This window comes from Gavialis gangeticus, unplaced genomic scaffold, assembly GCF_001723915.1.
Source record: "Gavialis gangeticus isolate Ggan-Ray unplaced genomic scaffold, GavGan_comp1, whole genome shotgun sequence".
NCBI lineage: Eukaryota > Metazoa > Chordata > Crocodylia > Gavialidae > Gavialis > Gavialis gangeticus.
The window spans coordinates 7,334,213-7,355,037 of record NW_017729024.1 but is presented as its reverse complement, the minus strand read 5'-3'; the positions used below and the strand labels follow the sequence as shown (position 1 = coordinate 7,355,037).

Below are 20,825 nucleotides of genomic sequence, written 5' to 3'. Positions count from 1 at the left end.
AGTGATACTGAGGTCTCCTTGGCCAGCAAGTGTCCTCTGCTCACTGAATATGAGTTTTGGTTCTTCATTTGCTAAAATGCTCACATCCTTCTGGGCTCTTGGTTGCAATCCAAGTCCACTGATCTGATCATTGTTTACCCAACCAAGTCAAAATCCAGCATTGCTGTTTTCACTGCTTCCCTGTTTCACATTGTTAACTCTGTTAATACAGATGAGATCAACTTTGCCCTCAGTTGTCCTCCCCTTGGAACAGAGACTGTGTTAGAATATAGTGCAGTACCAATTTCTCAGTTTCAGAATTAATAGATACTTATTAATTGCATCATCCACTTTGGCTACATAGACGCATTCAGTTGATATGGGAGAATTCCTCTGCTTAGTTTTCCTGGTAGAAAAAACTGACTGAAAGGGTTAGTCACCCAGTTCCCTTCCCAAGGCCAGTCAACTCTGTGTTCTGGGTTTCCAGGCAGTTTATTTTTCATGGTGCAATCTTGTCCCCACAGAAACAAAACAAACAATAAAAAAACAAGTATGCAAAACAACAAAGAAACAGATAGATAAACAAAAATGGTCGCCTTTCCTCAGAGGGCAACCCAAGCTCTGTGCTTCTTCCTCATCAGCCTTCCCCTCTTCCTCTTTGCACTCTGCTCCTGGAGCTTTTGACCCTCTTTGTGGCTCCACCTTCATTCACTTGTCATCAGTTGCATGTGGCCCCCAGCCTTCCACCCAGATCACTCATGAACTGCTGCCTACCTATGCATGGTGCCTCCGTCCCTGAAGGCAGTACCTCCTTACACTTACTTGAACAGATATTTAAATGGGCAGTTAGGGGGCACCCCTATGCATGCATCTCAGCATGTTCTGCAGGCTCTGCAGTCTGCCTGGTGACAGATAACAGCAGTTCACAGGGCAGCCCTAACTGATTGACCCAGACTGTAGAAACTACAGCACCTTAATGAACATGTAGACGTGCCTTCTGAAACCAAAAGAGTTATATTTATTCCCAACACCAGCAAAAAAAGGGCTTAAAGTTCCCCATATATGAGATCCAGACCCCCTTTCCAATTCACTTTAGTCAGGACACGTTCAATGTGACCCTGGAAAAAATCAGTCAATCTATATCTGTCTGGGAAGTCCCAGCAGAAGAGAAACACCAGCATAAGAGTAAAAACGACTTGAAATCCTAAGAGACAACTCCCTTCTAAAGGAAAAGTTTCAGCACTGCTACTTACCTTAAAATTTTGTCTAGCTGTAATTTATATTGACCACTTTACTTTTCTCAAAGCAAAGCAGGTACCAGCAATATCTTTTCATTCACACCATAGCAATTCTCTTTCATTGGTAGATTACAATTTTATAATTTTTTTTAAAAGGGTATGTAAAAACATTGGATGACATCTTTGGAAGAGGCATTACATTTCTGCGTGTCTTGGCATCACAGGATTGTTTAGTATTATAAATCATAGTATCATTAGGTTTGCTTGTTCATCTGCTGGACATTTACCCAATTTTAATATTTGGCCTAACAGAGAAGGTTTGTTACCCTTCATAGTTCTAATCAACATTTCAAAAAATACAACTGCTTTTACCTAGATTTCACTTATTTCTACTATTATCATTTTATTATTTTTTTCCCTGTTCCAGTGGTCCTCAGGAATATAGAAAATAGTACTAAATATTCTAGTCCTGCAGGCTGGATGAGTGGTATGGGCCAGATTCTGTGGGCAGGGCCAGTCTGTGGGCTGGATCCTGCACGGAATTGGTGCTTGCAGTTGATCTTCTGGTGCGAAACAGCTCATCAGCCCAGCTCCACACATCAGATCTGACCACAGAGCAGTCCTGTGCTCCAGCATGAGTCAGCACATGAGGCCACATGATTCAGCCCACAGGACTCCCTGCAGGTCTGAAAATTTGGCAAATGGGGAGTGGTGCCAGCATTAATACTGTCACAATTAATACTGCCAAATTCCTGGACCTGTGAATAACAAAGCTCTGCAAACTGGATTTGGCTAATGCAGGTATAAGCAGCTCCCAGCATGCGTGCCAATTAGTGGCATGCAGAGACATTTTCCCCGGCATGCAAGGAAATTTTTTTTTTTTTTTTTTTTAATGAAGCTGCTGTCAAGCAGCCATAGGTCCCAGCGCCACAGCAGGCCCTGGGGGCAGAGTCAGGAGAACACAGGCAGGGACGATGTCTACATTCTGTTGACCCCGCTCCTTCCCCCAGGCTGCACTCTTCAACCCAGCCTTGCCCCTGGATGGAGATGTGGGTGTGCAGGGCCAGGTGGGCAGAGCTGGGGCCTGGGCAGGCACTGTGCTGGAGGCTCCTAGTGGGTGGGCAAGCCCACGGCTTGGGCAGACAGATACTCCATCCCACCTGGGTGGGAGTAGCAGCGAGGCACTGAGTGCTGGGGCTGGGTCCTCAGGGCAGGGTCCGGGTGGCACAGGGAGAAGCAGGCATAGGGGGAGGTGCTGTGGGCAAGCAGACCCGGCTGGGTCCTTGGAAATGCAGGGCCTGGGTGAGAAGCGGGGCTGCTGCCCCCACCTGTGGCACCTGTTTCTGTGGCCCAAGGGATTCCTGCAGCCAGGACCTTGCACTGGAGGCAGCTGCATCCCACTTGCACTGTGCCCGGTGTGCAGGAAGGCTAAGCCGGGAGCCCCCCAAGCCTGGCATTCTACCCTGGCCAGGCAGTGTCCCCTCACAGGCAGGGCGGTTGCACCCCATGCCTGCAGAGCTGTGTAGGCCGGGCCCCACCTTGGGTGCCGCTGGGAGCTCCCGCTGCGGCCCGAGCCCATTTAGCCCCAGGGCAGTCCCTTTTCCCACTCAGCCCCCACTTCCCCAAGGCCCTGGCTGGGCCGGCCTGCCCATGGCTCCTCCCCCCATGCCTGCTTCCCACACCCCCCCAGACCCTGCCCCGAGCACCTGGCCCCGACACTCGCCCACCCGGTGCTGTCCCCACCCCAGTGGGAGGGGGCATCCATCTGCCCAAGCCTTGGCCAGGCCCTCCCTCTCAGCTCTGGGCCCAGGCTTCCTTCACTCTGGGACCACTGGGGAGCCCTGAGTGCCCTGGCCCTGGTGGCTGCTACTGGGGTGTCACCACCTCCCTCTGCCGGATGCTGCCCAGGACCAGCAGGCCCAAGCTGCAGCTGCTGGTGCTGGAGACATTGACGGCAAGGGACATGCCCACTTTCTCTTTTTCCTTTATTTTGCTTTTTCTTTTTTCTTTTCTTCTTTTTCTTCTCCTTTTCTCTCCTTTTTCTTTCTCTCTCCTCTCTTTTCCTCTCCTTTTTTCCATCTTCTCTCTTTCTCTTCTATTTTTTCTCTCTCCCCATTTTGTCTACTCTTTTTGTCTTCTCCTTTATTTTTTTCTCTTTTTCTTTCTTTCCCTTTCTTGTTTTTTTCTTTTTCTCTCCTTTTTTCTCTTCCTTTTTCTCTCCTTTTTCTCTTTCTGTTTTCTCTCCCCTGTTTTATACTCTTTTTTCTTTTTTCTTTCTCAAACTTTCTTTCTTTCCTTTTTCTCTCTTTTTCCTTCTCTCCCCTCCTTTTTTCTCTTCCCCTTTCTTTTTTTCTCTCTCCTCTTTTTCTCTTCTTTTTGTCTCTCTTTTCTCTCTTTCTCATCACAATATGCTTAGCAAAATAGAATATGCAAGAAGAAAGGTAGTATATGAAATTGTATTTATAGTCACCAGATTTAGAATTTTTAGAAAACGTTTTGTATGCCATGTACAAAAGCAACATTTATGATTATTAACTACATTAATATGCAGTGCGTTCTGCCACATACCCCTGCCCTGGTTTTGTTGTCTGGGATGCTGGTACCTAGCACCTTACAAGGTAGACATTGTGATTTTTGTGGCACTCTGGCCAGAAGCATTGCCTACCTCTGAGCTACAGGCTGAAGACTGAGCAGCATGGATCTAGAAGACACTTCTGCACTGTATCACTTCTACTGTAATCTTGAATAAACCTATTAAAATAACAGCCTATTTACCGATGATTTGAGAATTGAGGAAGAACAAAATATTCTACCACAAAAAAATCGCTATTCTTTAGGGAACTAGAGATATAAAGCATACGAAGGATGAGATGTATCTTGTTGGAGAATAAAAACATTCATTTGGTCATCATAAAAAACCTTTGTAGTTCTAATTTTTGTTAATAACTTTCTCAAATTTACCTGAAGGCTGAAGTTAATCCAAAAAGGTAAAACATATTATTAAACAGCTGTAATATGCAAGTAATAACTAAGCTATATATATTCACTTACAGATGTAAACGAATGTGACTTGAATTCCAACATCTGTATGTTTGGAGAGTGTGAGAACACCAAGGGCTCCTTCATTTGTCACTGTCAACTTGGATATTCAGTCAAGAAAGGAACCACTGGGTGCACAGGTACGTTATGTGCTCAGCATTTGTATCATACACTTATTTTTCCATGTTTCAAGTTCTAATCTTCATCACAATGAGCAGCCCCTGGATGGCTTTCCCATTAATTGATGCATGTTTTAAGATACCTACATATATTGGTAATATACAGTTTAGAGGGAACATGTCCACATTTAATACAAGCAACATTTTCATCAAGTAAATCTAAGGCTATGTCTAGATTATGTACTTCTGTCAGCACAGCTGTTAGTTAGCAGCTGCAAAGAGGTTGTAGCATAGCTGTGCTGGCAGATGACCCTATGGTGAACTGGTAAGCCTGTTCTTTAAGCAGACTACCTTCTTTTTATCATAACAAATGCTTTTGATATCACAGCACCAACCTCGGCTTTGTTGGTTCAGTTCAGGGATTGGCAACCTGTGTTCTGCAAAGCAGGAGCTTCAACTGTGTTCAGCAGTGGAGAGGCTTTACCCAGGCCATGCCAAAATTGAGTGGCAGAAAAATGGCAGTGGGAAGAAGCAGTGACTGAGTCCTAGTAACACCCCATCTTAAACCCAAGCTGGGTCATTCTGGCCTCCTCCCGGAAAATGTTGCTGATCCCTTGTATTTATAAGCATCAGCACTAGAAGGCTTTGCCAGTATAAGTGCAGCAGTAAGTATAGACCTCACCTATGTCACAAGAGGAAGACAAAATGAAAGAGATAGTAAAGAAAAACAGGAAAAAAGGAAGGTGGAAAATAGCTGTTGATGAACCATGTTAGCGAATATACAGAACTGAAGTCAGGCTCAAGGCTTAAATCCATACAAATTGAATGCAAAGGTATGTGTGTGAGGGGAGGAATTCTTCCCTTGGCCAGCATCTGCTTTGATTGATGGATGCTACTTATGCCTCATGTTTGGGGTAGCCAGCGTTCCTGGGGGTGGGGAGATGGGGAATGCCAATACAGAATCCCCAGGCAGATCCTATCCTACTACCTATGTGTTGCCATAAAGGGAGCTCCCATGATATCCACCTGCCCTACCCATCTTTTTTGAGGAGTTAAGCATCATCTTTCTTTCTGCAAATGGGGCCCTTCAGAGCTGCATAGGGGTAACTTGATTTCTCCAAAATTGCACTTCTAGAATATTTGACTTAATCCTATAACTTGTCCTTTAGGGATTTATTACATTAAAAGCCTGGGGTGAATTCTTTCCTTTAATAAAATTTTCATATATTTGCATAACTTTGAATGCCACATTTTTAAACAAATCTGAATCTCTCTCTCTCTCTCTCTCTCTTTCTCTCTCTCTCTCTCGCTCTATATATATATATATATGTATATGTATACATATACATATATATACACACACACACAAAAACATTTTCTCTGATTACTTCAATATCGTAACAAAAGCTGTCATAGATGATAAACCCAGTTTTATATATTTGCAAATGAGTGAAAAAATTAAAATATATTAGTGTAATTTTCAGTAAAACATAAAACAATCATCTTAAATTATAATAAAGTATTGTACTTTTCTTATAAAAATGGTGTAAGAAAAACAGTTGTAAAATGTGTTACCCTGGAAAAGAATCAACGCTCCTGAAATATTGGTGTTGAAATTTTAGTAATCAGTTTGCTCTTTGCATTTTTAGATGTGGATGAGTGTGAGATTGGGGCCCACAACTGTGATGCACATGCCTCATGCGTCAATGTCCCAGGAAGCTTCAAATGCAGCTGCAGAGAGGGTTGGGTTGGAAATGGCATTAAATGTATTGGTAAGCGTATAATAACTGGAGCATTTGTTCTGTAGTCATATACATAGTCAAATATATAAATATGATTTTGTGTTTCTGGGTTCTGTTTCATTTTAAATAGAAAAAAGTTTGCTCTTTTCTCAAACCCCTGTCTTTCTAGTAGTTTACGTTAAGGGAACTTAATATGAAATGATTCAAGTCAGAATATTTATGTTGGCCTCTAATTTTGAGAGGAAATGTATCACTTTACTATAGACATCTTTTGATGTATGTCCAGCATTTTTAAGCTAAATTCAATCAGTGGGAGTGGAAATTGAATTAAATATTTTTTCCAAATCATCTGTGTAAATCTTCTATGCAAAATGTAAAGTTCATTAAATAACAAAGTGGAAGGAACAAAATACTTTGTGTGATTCTGCAGTAGCAATTAATGGATCAATGTTTGTAAGGGAAAGGAAACTAAAAATATCACTTTAATAAGATTTAAAATATCCTGGTCCCTACAGAACCCAGTAGAACTTTGCTGTTTAACCCTAAGAGACCATAGCATATTACTGAATTTTATGAATCGCTAAGGAAATTAATGAACAGTTAAATGGAGAATTCATCACAGACTTGGTTTTCATTGTTTTAACAGCTCCAGTTCATTTGTGTTATTTAATAATATACTTGTAAATATTCTGCAGTGTGTATAGGCAACATGTTCTAATAGAATAGCACTTAAGTAGAGTTCAGTGCATCTGGGACATCTTTACACATGCTCCACGGTGGGGGTGGGAAGCACTTGAATTAAAGCAGCTCTCTGGAGCTTCTCTAATTAAAGTGCACACAGTGTCTCGTGTAGTCAGTGTCCTGTGCTTCAAAATGGTGGTGGGGTGCTTTAACTAAAACTCGTTCAATGAGCTTTAGTTAAAACACCCCTGCTGCCTTTTTGAAATATGGGGATGCTAAATACATGAGATGCCAAGGTTGCTGGAGCATACTAATTGGCTCCAAACTTGATTAATTAAGATTAATTTAGTCTGCTCTGCCATGTGTTAATTAGCATGCATCAGAGCAGGTCTCAGGCATGTGTATAGGTGCCCCAGAAGACCTAGATTCTATTCTTGTTATGTCAGTAGTTGCTGGGTGGTCCTTGGTCAGCTGCTTTACTTCCTTGTGCCTCTGTTTCCCCTTCTGTAAAATGGGGATAATGACACCTAACCTTCTTTGCAAACCACCTGAGATTTGTTTTGTACAAAACTAGATCTTGTAAAAGAACGAAATCTCGTATGTGTTGAATTAGGCCATTTGGATATGTTTTCTGTCATATAAAAGCCTTATTAACCACATGAAAGCCAGTAGTAGGAGTTTGGTTAGAAGACACCATGTGTTACACTGGTCTTACAAACCATTTTATAGAGAATAAGAATGTCTTGCAATACTTCTTTTGACAATTCATCAGCGGTCTTAATGGTGATAGCTAATTATTAGAGAGTTTCTCCTGAGTTAAAAGAACACAGGATGGCTATGCCCTGTAATCCCCAACCACACAACACTCGACCATCCCTAAATTCCACTGAAAGAAAAAATAGATTTGATTATTTATTGAGAGTAAGGAATAGAGCTAATAATAGAAAACTAGGGTAAGAATGCTTTCATTTTGTATGTGAGAGCAGTAAAGGTACCATACCTGAGTACATGGTTGACTTTGAAGGCATCCAAACCCTTTAAACTGGTCACAAAACTGTAATGACCTTCACCTTACCATTTCTCTTTATGTCCCTGAATATTAATATGCATGATTTTTTTTCTCATGCCAGTAATTTAAAACAACAGTTGTCTTCCTTTTTCGAAAATTATTTTGACTCCAACTTCTTTAACAAGGTACTACTAAAAGTTATTTAGAATAATGATTCTTTTTAAGTGCCATAATTTAGTTTATGCAACCATTTCATTCAGATGCGCACGATATATTTTTAAAAGGAAATGTTAAGATGAAATCAGCTGCATATAACCAGATGGCCTTTACTAGAATTTAACATTTCTTCAGGGACATAAGTCTTGCTTGTATTTTTTATTTTGTGTTAGCAGATTAAGTGTAGGACAGTATACTACCTACTGCATATATAGTCTTAGCTTTTCTCATTTCTTTGTTTTCTTTTGGGGTGCAGATCTTGATGAATGTTCAAATGGAACCCACCAGTGTAGTGTGAATGCTCAGTGTGTGAACACACCTGGATCATATCGCTGTGCCTGTGCCGAAGGGTTCACAGGAGATGGATTCACTTGTTCTGGTAAGCGACATGTGAGCTTTTCGGTAAGACTAACATGTCTACCGATTGCTTCTATTACGTAGAAACTTTGTAAAATTAAGTCTAAATTCAAAGGACAAGAGAAAAGGTGTAAAGAAACTGTAGAAACCTCTTCCATCTGAAATGCAAGTCAGTGCCTCCAGAGAGCTCAGGCAGTATGCTAGCAGATGCCTGTCTCATATTTTGACTTGTCTACCACATCCCCAGTGGGCCGGTTTACTGGGTAGGACTCTTGTCTGCCCCTTCCTTCTGCTTTCCGCTCCAGACAGCCTGTGCATATGCTGCTGTCAATAGCAAACTCTCTAGCCAAGAGCATGCAGTTCCAGCTCCCCATTACAAGTCTTGTCCTTGCTGGCAAGATTCCTGTAGCAGAGATTGCAGGAGGACAACAGTTATTTTCCCCTCATGGTGCCAGTTAGGACAGTATTTAGTCATTAATATACCATTTTTTATAAGGATGGTTCAGTTGAAAAATAACATCTCCTTTTCCTTTACATTTACATCGCCTTATAGTTTGTTATTTTAAGACTGAAGTTTTTTCATACAGTAATTCAAAATAATATGAAGGGTTGGCAATTATTGTCATATTGTATAAGCATTCATGAGATTATGTATAGCTTTTATCACCAGCTGCATCCATAATGCAGACTTGAAGGAATATCTGTTTGCATCTATATTCTTGCGCATTTTGATGTACAGTTTCAGCAGCTTGAGAGCTAACCACATTTTAATAGTTGTTTACTTAGGCTGGAAAATCTGAATCCTAATTAATGTTGTGATAGTGTTTATGATGACTGCACTGTTGAACAACAGTCCTATATATATGAAATGTTTATAAATGTAAATGATGCTATCAAAACAGTAAAATCTTATGGGCCAGTTGTTCAAAGAAAGCTTTAAAAATGTGCAGTGATGGGATGCATGGATGTATGTGTCATGGATCCATCCATGCATGGATAGAATTAACTCCTATGAAACCAAGTGGGTCTTATTTTGTATATGCCAAAAAAGTCTTATGTTCTCATATAATTAATAATGCTGAAAATGTGAAAATACAATTTTCATTCTCTTTAATAGAGCTTTCATTTTGAAAATTTGCCTCTGGAAGAGTGTTATTCCAAAAAAAATAGCAATATATTTAAATATCTTTTTTTTTTTACTTCATACATAAATCTGCTTAATTCATAGGAGCAACTAATAATGGATTTGGAAGATGAATCAGTTCAAAATTTGACACTATAAAATCTGGTAGTGAAAATATAAGGGCATGGATTCTCAGCAGAACTAAAAGATAGATGTCAGAAGTAGTTGTTACTATTTTCCTTTCCTAAATTATTTTAACCCATTCAGTCCTTAAGTGGATGATGTAACCTGCTTTAATTCAATATATCATAGTAATCATACAATTATAGAAATGAGGGTTGGAAGGGACCTCAAGAGGTCATCTAGTCCAACTCCCTTCTCAAAGCAGGACCATCCCTAACTATATCATCCAAGCCAAAGCTTTGCCTATCTGGGTGTTACAAACCTCCAAGGATGGAGAGTCCACAGCCTCTCTGGGTAACTTGTTCCAGTGTTTTACTACCCTCCTAGTGAGGAAATTGTTCCCGATATCTAACCTAAACTGCCCTTGCTGCAGCTTGAGACAGTTGCTCCTTGTTCCGTTATCTGCCACCACTAAGAATAGTCAAGCTCCATCCTCTTTCGAACCCCCCTTCAGGTAGTTGAAGGCTGCTATTAAATCCCCTCTCAGTCTTCTCTTCTCTAGACTAAATAAGCCCAGCTCCCTCAGTCTTTCCTCATAAGTCATGTGCCCCAGCCCCTTCACCATTTTTGTTGTCCTCTGCTGGACTTTTTCTAATTTCTCCACATCCTTTCTGTAGTGGGGGACCCAAAACTGAACACAATACTCCAGATGTGGTCTCACCAGCCCTGAATAGAGAGGAATAATCACTTTCCTACTGATGCAGCCCAGTATGCCGTTAGCCTTCTTGGCAACAAGGGCACACTGTTGGCTTTGTATTCATTTTATTGTCCACTGTTATTCCTAGGTCATTTTATGCAGAACTGCTGCCCAGCCAGTCAGCCTCCAGCCTGTAATGATGCAGGGATTGTTCTGTTTTAGATAGAGGACCTTGCACTTGTCCTTGTTGTATCTCATGAGATTTCTTTTAGCCCAGTCCTCCCACTTGTCTAGGTCATTCTGAATCCTATCCCTATCCTCCAGCATATCTACTACTCCCCTCAGCTTGGTGTCATCTGCAAACCTGCTGAGGGTGCACTCTATGCCATCTTCCAGGTTGTTGATGAAGACACTGAAAACCAGCCCCAGGACTGACCTCTGGGCCAATCCACTTGATACCAGCTGCCAACTGGACATTATTATTACCCTCTGAGCCTGAGCCTGATGCTGCAGGCAGTTTTCTATCTACCTTAAAGCTCATTTATCCAACCTGTACTTCCTTAGCCTGTGAAAATATTCAGCAGTATTATTCCATTTATTTGAATGATGAAATAGGAAGAATAAAACTATATAAGTGCTAAAATACCTAGTCATGTTTAATGATACATTCTTTTCTTGCACAGATGTTGATGAGTGTGCAGAAAATGTTAATCTGTGTGAGAATGGACAGTGCCTCAATGTCCCTGGTGCCTACCGTTGTGAGTGTGAGATGGGATTCACTCCAGCTTCAGACAGCAAATCATGCCAAGGTAATTTACCAGTACTTCAACCTCATTTTCTGAGTTTGGATTGGCTGCTATAAAGGAAACCACAAGAAGTGCTGGAAGGACCCAACCTGGAAGCACATGCTTCACATATAAAAGTCATTTCTTCAAGCAAGGATTATTTTGCAGTATGAATTATAATGAAGGTAGCTTTCATGTCTTATGAAGTTTTCCTGGCCTTCGGCCAAGAATCCCAGGGCAGAGGTCTGGCTCAATAAGTTTTTCTTTAACTGTTTCCCATTTTTCTCACTCAGTAAATGGTCTATAGAGAATACCACGTTGATCTCTGCACTTATTTTGTGTGTGTGTGTATACAGGAAATATAAGCTTCATTGAACATCAGTCTGTTTATTAAATATGTACAGGAAATTTGAACGAGGCAGATTGCTGCTAGTTTTATCAGATTTATAACAATCCTTAAAATTTCTCTCTCAATGTTTTTACATCTTTCTCAGTTTATATATATTCTGTTATCTAAGATGTTACTTGAATTATCTTGTTCTTTGTTCAGTTGTGATTCTATCCCTTGTAGTATTTAAGGACTCTTGTTCTAGTCTGATTTCCCTGTGAAAACCCCTGTATGCTTTTAGGAAAGCAAAGGCAAAGGTGAGATATAAATAGGAAACTACTCAAATCATGATTTCTCAGATTTTGCAGAAATCATGAAAACAGGCATTGTCCATGATACCTGCAGGGGAGAAAGAAATGTAATAAAAATAAAATGCTGGCTCCCCCGTGGGAGCCAGCAATCCTTCCGACTGTGCAGCCCACCAGAGGGGAAGGGGAGAGAGTGGTTACCAGCACAAAGGGGAGCAGGCAAGATGGCTGCCTCCCCACCCTTGCCGCTGATTGGCTGAGGGCTGCCTGTCATGCAGCCCCGCCCCTCTCCACCAACCAGCGAGGGGTGGGGCTGCATGATGGAAAGTCATTTAGGCCAATTAGCAGTGAGGGGCGGGGCCGTATGACAGACAGCCTTTTTCAACAATTGGGGAGTGAGGCTACTGGGGCCCCTCGGCCAATAAGAGGCATAGTGGGGTGGCCATGCCATAATAAACTAGCAAAAATGGCAACCAGACCTGTGAGCTGCCTGTGAAATCAGCCTTCTGCCTCCTCAAGTTTGGTTGACCCCTAGATATAAAAGAAAACATTTTGAAAAGCTGTCTCTAAAAGTGCACACTTAATTTAATACATACAAATCTCCATATGAACATACATACATAGCGTCTAATTTTAGCAAAATTATGGAAGCTTCTGAGAAACTGGCCCTGAAAGTCCACTCATAAGATCCATTGTGTTACCAGGATATTATCAGTGACTCATTAGAGAATTTTTCATTTCGAATCTTTAGCTGTTCACTTTGACACTAATGGTCAAACAAAATCTCAAATTGTGCAGACTTCAAAAACCATGTGTATATTTTGAAAACCAAAAAATTCTAACTCCCAGGACAGCAAGGCAAACATTTGACTTTCCTGATGTCATTTAATGAAAAATTGCAAGTTTTGGATGAAATAGTATTTTATCTGGGTAGTAGCAGATCCAGGTTGGGGGAGGGGGCAGTTAGGAGGATTAAAACAGCACATCCGCAAGGCTGAGACCAGTGGCTGGCTTTTCCAGCCCCAGATCTGTGCTGTGAACATGTGCAGGTGTTCATTAGCTGGGTTAACCCAGGCTGATCTAAACATAGTTCATCTCCTGATGTGAACTAATTTCGATTGGGTGTGTCATTTTTCAAGAGGTTTAAGCCCTATGAACACCTGCACACCCAGGCATTGAGATCAACCTAACTGTGGTTCGATCAGTCTAAATGTAATGCTTGTATGTACCCTAAGGAAAGGAGAAACATTAGCTCTGTTTGTTTGGGTGAAAAGAATTTAAGAAGTCGGTTCCTCTCCTCCCCTTCCCTTCCCTTCCGTCCCCTCCCCTCTCCTTCTTGTAGTTTGTAAATAGGCAGATGGAAAAAATGTTCCATATGAGAAGGGATAGCTTTCAGGCATATTAGATCATTTACAGATTGTTTTTGATTTAGCAAAGATCAAAATTAAATTCAATACAGCAGCTTTAAAAAATAACCAATAAGGCTGCCTTTTTTTTTTCCTTTCCTGTTCTGAGTTCTGGAAACTGCCTAGTCTGAGAAGCTGGAAGTATTATTATATAGGGTTCAGAGTATACTTACTTCCTTGCATTATTTTAAGAGATGGTAATCAGCAATTTAGTTTCTCAGATAAAACAACTTTGTTTAAATACCTGTAGAGTAGAAACCCAGTCCTGCAAGCTGCTGAGAGACATCCTACAGAGAGTCAGTGCCTTGCAGGGGCAGCCCCTCTACTTGTTAAAAAACAAACAAACTAATCATAATTTTCTATTTGAAGAGTTTTTTACTATGACTTGCTATGTTTACATGCTCAAGCCCTATACTATGGAAGTTTCAGGTATTTCTAGGACCATGCTTTAAATTAGCAATCCATATCACCCTCGAAGAGCTCATACCACATGTTATTCAAGATGCAGTCAGTATCTTCTGGAAGATGAAATGTTGTGACAATATATAGTTCAACTGATTCATAGGTCTCATTGCTTTTATGACACTTCTCTTACACAGTTCTTTCCGCTAAAGGAAAACACATGGATTTGTTCTTTTAGACTACTAGAATTTCCTTTTTAAATCTTTAAGCAGAAAGGAATTTTGCTTTACAGGCAAGTATACATGAAAACAAAGAAGAGAGAAAGGAAACCTGAATTGAGAGTGCAGCCATTGACACCTACAGAAATGTAAAACTGTACATAGGACAGAACACTTTTTTGTTTGTGAGTGATAGGAAGGTCATCCAAATGAAGGAAGACAGACACAGGGCTAGATTTAAGTGGTAGATTGCAGTGCTAATAGCAGTGGGTAGAGGCACTGTATGCCTGAACTTCATGACATTTCATATATACTAAGCATTTAAGTGGATCCAGTGCAGATTTACAGAACTCTTACCATAGCTTAGGTTAGACTCTCCTGAGCCAATTCCTAGGTTTCAGTTAACTCCTTACTAGGGGCAGGGAACACGAGCAGACAAAAGGGGAGCCTGGGATGATGAAACTTGAGGTCTCCCCATCTCTCATAGGTACAAGCAACAGCAAAATCTCAGAATTCTTCTTTCTGGGAGCTGTTCCCTTGGGCCTTTATCCATAGGAGACAATAACTTAGAGTCTAAACATAGTAAATCTTCCTAGAATGATATTAACATTAATGTATAAATCCTATTCCAATTTAATCTAGCTGATTGACAGAGGGGCTTTGCCTCTCACCCCCAATTGGCAGGGAGGTGAAAAAATGTGGTTTTAAATATGCCACAGTTTTTGCCTCCCACTGCTGGTTGGTGGAGGGTCCCTGGTGGCCCTGCCACTTGCTGCTGACTAGATGAGAGGCAAAAACTGTGGCATAATGAAAACTGCAGTTTTTGCCTCCCAGCCATCAGAAGCAGGCAGCTCCTGATTAGAAGTTCTAGAAAATCTTTTACAAGTATTTTGTTTTAATTTGGAATCCTGAAGATTCTTTTTTTTTTAACCTCAGGTTTACTTGCTAAATAATCCATCTATATCTGAAGATTACACATGACAAATGTAATGGGGAATAGCTGATAGATTTTCATTAAAGCTATTCCTCACAAATTCCTAAGTTTAACTCTGCACAGGAATAATTATTGTATAGAGATATTGCTTCTGACTTTTCAGTATTAAATGTGTTTTTAAAGTACCTTTGTTCTTAACACTTCTGTGAAGATGAAATATAACTTTTTGCTCTGGCTATCTTTCTTCAGATATTGACGAATGCTCTTTTCAAAATATATGTGTATTTGGCACCTGTAATAACTTACCAGGAATGTTTCATTGCATCTGTGATGATGGCTATGAACTGGATAGAACTGGAGGAAACTGTACAGGTATAGTCTAATTCAGTGTTCTCAACATACTTCTTTTTAAGTTTGTTACAATGCCGTATAGTCCCATGATTCTGAGGTGTGGGTAATAAAGTTACCCTTTGCATCACTGCAACTGAAGTGTAACCTCTCTAACAACCTAAGACTTATTATGAAGTTATTCTCCTTCTTTTCGTTTTCTTCCATGTATACTTTTCCTTTCCCTTCTCCTTTCCCATTCTTTCCTCTTATGTACGCTCTACAAGTTTGCTGCACATCTCTAGGAATACAAATGCAGCACTATAAGAAATGTTGTTCTAATCTATCCAGAATTATGTAAAAGAAATGTAGAATTTTATCACATTATCTATTTTTTCCATATCCTGGCTACATGTAAATAATAAAGCCAATTTAGTAGCTTTTAAGCTGTCACTAACACTTCGTAACTATGAAATATTTAAAGCTTCTAGCTCAAAGAAATATATTTAGGTAAATATTAAGAAAAAAAATCCCCTTTGCTTTCATTTAGATTTAAGGTTTACAGTTATTCCTTCATCATCATACAAATCCCTTCCAAATGGAATATTTTTCTGTGACTATATGGTGATAATTCTTAAGTGTTCATATAAAATTAGTTAAGACACAAGGGTGTGTCTACCTGTTCATTAATGCTCAGTAGCTATTGTGCATTTAGTTTAGTACTTGTTTAATGAAGTACTAACTAAATATGCAATAACTATAGTTACTGCACAGTAGTGCCAGCGTGCAGTTTTTTGTGATGTTTACTGTACAATAGCCTAATAATACTGTGTAAAAGTGTATTAGCAAGGTTTTTGACTGGCATACTACAGCGCAGTGTTATTAGGCTACTGTGCAGTAAGCGTTTCATGTAGACATGCCCTGAGTAACTTTATTATAAAGATTCACAAAAGAGATCTAAAAGTGGACTTTAGTTTTGTGCTGGACTGTTTAATTCTTCTATTCAGTGCTTGTATCTAATCATTGCAGGGCATGGGCAAATTTCCATTAATAAATGCTAATATAGCATCAATCCAGAAATGTATATGGTGTTTTGCAAATATAGAATTAAACAAGGTTCTTGAGGATTTTATTTCATAAAGAGAACCTACAAAATACGTTTTCAATATTCATTTAAGAGTAGGAGTATATGATGAAAGATAGACATAGAAGATGAAGGGCTGAAGTGAGTTTTAATGAGGGTTTTTGAAGGAGGAGTCTTCTTCAAAAGGAGACAGCAGTGTCTAGAATGCTAACTTAATAGACCAAATAGCATTATGCTGAAATTCCTCTATGTACACTGGCTTCCAAACTTACACTGCCTTCCTTAGTGTGCTGCTGCAAATGAGCTAATTAGCTTTGTTCCATTCTACTATGCGGGAACAGACCATTGTAAGTGTAGGTGACAGCATGAGATGAATTAGTGTTCTGCATTCTTGGCTTTTATTTAAAAAAAAAATAAATCCAGGAATTTTTCAGGGTTTATCTTTGAAACATAAAAAACAGTTGAAATCAGGAAGAAAAAAGGAAGAAAGGGGAAAAAAAGTTCATTTAAATTAGGGAAAAATAGGCAGTGAGGGAAGGAGGGAGTAAGGCTGGGACTAGGGAAGGGGAGGGGCACGGCGCAGACCATTGGTCACTCCGGGGGCTGCAGCAGGGAGCAAAGCGGGGGGAGCTGTCAGTGGGTGCAGGGCTGCGGGGGCACAGCTCTTGCTGCTACATACCCCCCAGGAGGGTTGCAGGCTGGTGAGCTGTGCTGGGCTCTTCCAGGGGGACCCATGCACTCGGATCTGTGTGTGGGTCAAGAGCAGGCTGCTGCTGCAGGCTAGGACTGATGGTGGCACTGGTCTCTTCCCAGTGCTTGGCAGCCTGATCTCACTGCAGCATGCTGCCGCTGCAAGCTGGGGCCAGCGGCAGCACCGGGCTCTTCCCAGCACTTGGGGCGGGTGGCACCCAACTCTTGTCCTGCACACAGATCTAGGGGCATACACCCCCAGGAGGACTGTGGGCTGGGGGGCTGTGCTGGGTTCTTCCCAGGGGGCACATGCCCCAGATGTGCACGCAGGACAAGAGCAGGTTGCTGCCCCCGTTCCCCACCCGTGGGGCTCCCAGCGCCCAGGGCAGGGCCAAAGCTGGAGCTGTCAGGCTGCAACTCGGACCCACTTGCCCTGGGAGTGATTCCCTTAGCCTGTTTCACCCCACCTGGGGTCAGAGCTGGGAGCCCCATGTCCCCAGGCAGCGGCTCCAGCCACCCTTCCTCGGCCCCCGCCTGGCCACCACAACCACACCTGCCCCCCACTCCACAAGCAGCCAGTGCCACTGCTCCTCCTTCATCCTGCCCCTGTCCAGTGGGAAACCTGTGTCTCAGGTAACTGGCACTTTTAGCTTACCAGCACCACCCATTTTTCAGTTCAAGTCCCTGTTAACTGGCACGAATGGGGTATGGGCCATGCCCCACTCATATCAGTTAACAGGGATTTGAACTGAAAAACGTGTGTAAACCAGTAAAAACTGAATGGCTTTAAAAAAAAATCAGGGAATTTATCAGTGAAAATGGGTAAAAACTGAGAATGCAGAACACTAGAAATGATGCATAAAAATTAGAATGTGCTCTTTTTCTAAAGTTTTAATTTTAGGAGACTTAGCCAAACTGTGTTCCTATCTGGAGCACTTCAGAAAACACAGTATAAAATTCTCTCTTATATAAACATTCTTTTTTTTTAAAGCTTATTCTTTTTCTTTTTAAATGAAGGCAGTATTGTCCTGTTAACTTGTTTTACTGGTACAGCTTAACGTAGAGTGCTTCCCATTGTGCAAAGTGGATACGATCTGTTTTATTCTAGCAGAGCTACTCACACATTGTCACATGCTATATGACTTGGTACCTCAACTTAGAGTGGAACCTATTGTGTTCATTGAATGTTCAGTTATTTTGCATTGCCTCTGTTACTATTGCTCTCCTAACATATGGGTGTGATATATCTTTTATATGGATTTCTTTATATAAATTGCAGTGTAATATTTTGATGGAATCTGCCTAATTAGATATAAGTAATATTATTTGTCCTTTACATTTTGGAACTGTTAGTGTTTACATATTTATTCAGCACAAAATACAGTGTACCCAAGCTTATCCAGACTTGAGTTAACCAAAATTTTTGGTGAACTAAGCATGTACTAAGTCTTCCTAAAGCAATTAAGGCTAAGCTTTATTTCCTCAATTAAACAAAGTATTATGTAGGACTCTATACTCTATAACTAATCTAAGGATAGGACATTTTTAAAAAAAATTAAATTTGCAAGTGTAGAAGGTTATTTTGAGTGTTTGACAAATTGTTAGTAGTTCTTCAACTTAAGGTAAAGATAAGAATTATCTCTCTTTTGAAACATTCCTACAGAACTTTCTTCTTAAAGTTATATACTTTTCGCTTTTCCATACAGTGAACAAATTTACTTTCTTATTTTAGATATTGATGAGTGTGCTGATCCCATTAACTGTGTTAATGGACTATGTGTGAATACTCCTGGGAGATACGAATGTAACTGTCCACCGGATTTCCAGCTCAACCCAACTGGAGTGGGTTGTGTGGGTAAGTCAAAACTATATCAAATAAATATGAATTAGAGGCAGAAAACAGTGAGTAGAAACTTAGGGCACCTATACACAAGCAGCAAGACTACTCAGATGCTCTGTAATTATAGCAAGTCAGAGCAGGCTTGTTTAATCAAGGGCTCCGTGGGCTCAAGCAGACTCCATCAGCATCCCCATGCTTAAAAATGGTAGCTGTTTGAAGTCCCTCTAATTAAAGCGCCTTCCCTCCCAACTTCTGGAGCATGTGTATAAATGCCTATTTGTGTAGGCTTTAGTCGCACTATCATCCAAGTGATCAGAGTTGATGACAGCGGGGCTAGTGCAGGGATAAATACAAATCCAAAGTATGTTTCTATTTCACCCTTTTTATACATGGGAAATACTTAGATCAGTCATGCCTCATTGCCCATCTTACAATTTACTGATTAATGGATTAATTAATTACAACATTCCTACATACCTCTCATATCTCTTGTACCAGATTTGGTTAAGTCCTACTGCTCCAGGCCTGTCTCATGGCCTACAATCATAAATATACAACATTAGCTTAAAGTAAGTTAATATCATTTCAGATGCTGTCTTAATTTGTCTTGTTTCAGCCTTTAATACCACTCAATTGTAGAGTCAGCCACCAACATCCCTTTTGTATTCTGATCAGTTGCATTTTTTCTTACCCCCAAATTATTGATATCTTTCCCAATACATCTTTTCGCCTCAGTTTTGGTTTTCCTTTTTTTCCTTTCCTTGTCAAATTTCATTTCCATCCCTGTTCTCACTATACTTAATGATTTTCCATGCAGGACCTTGTGATTTCAGCCTGAGCTTCCTGGCTCAACAGTAGTCCAAGAACCAGTCATTTTTTGCTGTTGTCATTTCTTTATCTTTCTGTCTCAGTGAAACACCCAATATTCACATAAGCATCTTCATCTCAGTTGGCTCAAGTACACTTTCATCCTTTCTTCACATTGCCTAAATTTCCAATGGCCTCACTACTGTCATGTAAAATTTAATCTTCAACTTCCCTTCTATCTTTTTATCACATACAGACCGTGTAGTCAGGATTAGAGCTGATTACTGTGTAATAAGCGTCACTGTCTACATGTACAGCTGCTTACTGCACAGTAATTTGCTGTAATCCAGAATAAATATGCTACCTGTAGCAGATTTACTTGGGAGTAATTAGTGTACAGTACAGCACATGTAGATGGCTTAGGACTGGGATGACTGGGAGCAAATGTGTTCCCAGGCAACTGGGCAGCAGGGGGTGGGAAATTGCTCCCTGCCCCCAGGAGTTGCCTGCTGGCAGGTTGGGCTCTGCCACCAGATCCTGGGTGGGGACAATGTCCCCCTGCCCTGGCAGCAGTGAATGTACAGCCCCCACTCCAGAATTGCGAAGAATCTTTCCTGCTGCCAAGTCAGAGGGACATTGTCCTTGTCTGGGCTCTGGTGGTAGAGCCTTCCCTGGCAGCAGGGAGCTCCCAGTAGCAGGAATCTACATCCCAGCCTCTGTCAGGAGACAGCTGTCTCCTGGTCCTTGCTCCCTGCCAGCCCCTGGATTAGCAACCAGGGGGAGCCTAGCTGCTGCAGGGGGCTAGTGCAAGGCCTGAAGAGGTAGAAGCAGATTGCTGCCATGAGCAGCAAATCTGTTCCCTCTTCTCTGCATGTGTAGATGCCTGCCCAGGGTGGGTTTACTTTAGAGTAATTTACTCTAAAGTAAACTCACACTGGAGCATTTGCATGTGTAGACACACCCATTGGTACCTAAATCTGTCGATTTTCTTTCCCCGGTTTTAAGTTGGTCTGTTATTTCTTCTTCACAGCTGCTTTCAGTTAATCCCAAATACTTGAATGTGTATACCTACTTTCTTACCGTATTTATGGTCCTCCTGCCTTTAATGTATCTTAACTTTCCTTCCATAATTTTTAGATTTTTCAACAGGACAGGTTTTTGTTATTCTATTTTATAAGACTTCTATCTTTCCTGACTGTTGTTGTCTCTGGTTTTCTGCCATTCCTGAGACGCCTCCTTTTCGTTCTTTATCATATTTTTCATTTTTTAATTCACCACCATGTCTCTTTCTTTTGGGCTTCCCTATCCTTAACTTCCCTGTCCTTATCTTCTCTCCCCCTTTTCCTACTGTCCCCAACATTAGCCTTTTCATG

General features: G+C 41.0%; 1 protein-coding gene across 4 annotated transcripts in view; it reads left to right on the top strand.

Moving 5' to 3' along the window:
* Window positions 1-20,825, top strand: part of FBN2 (fibrillin 2) — a 262,374-nt gene that overhangs the window by 161,838 nt on the left and 79,711 nt on the right. For all 4 annotated transcript variants that reach the window (XM_019516863.1, XM_019516864.1, XM_019516865.1 and 1 more), the window contains 6 exons: window positions 4,271-4,396; window positions 6,025-6,147; window positions 8,280-8,402; window positions 11,007-11,132; window positions 14,954-15,076; window positions 18,538-18,660. In XM_019516863.1, the coding sequence (XP_019372408.1) occupies window positions 4,271-4,396; window positions 6,025-6,147; window positions 8,280-8,402; window positions 11,007-11,132; window positions 14,954-15,076; window positions 18,538-18,660 (744 nt within the window). The remainder of the gene's footprint in view (window positions 1-4,270; window positions 4,397-6,024; window positions 6,148-8,279; window positions 8,403-11,006; window positions 11,133-14,953; window positions 15,077-18,537; window positions 18,661-20,825) is intronic.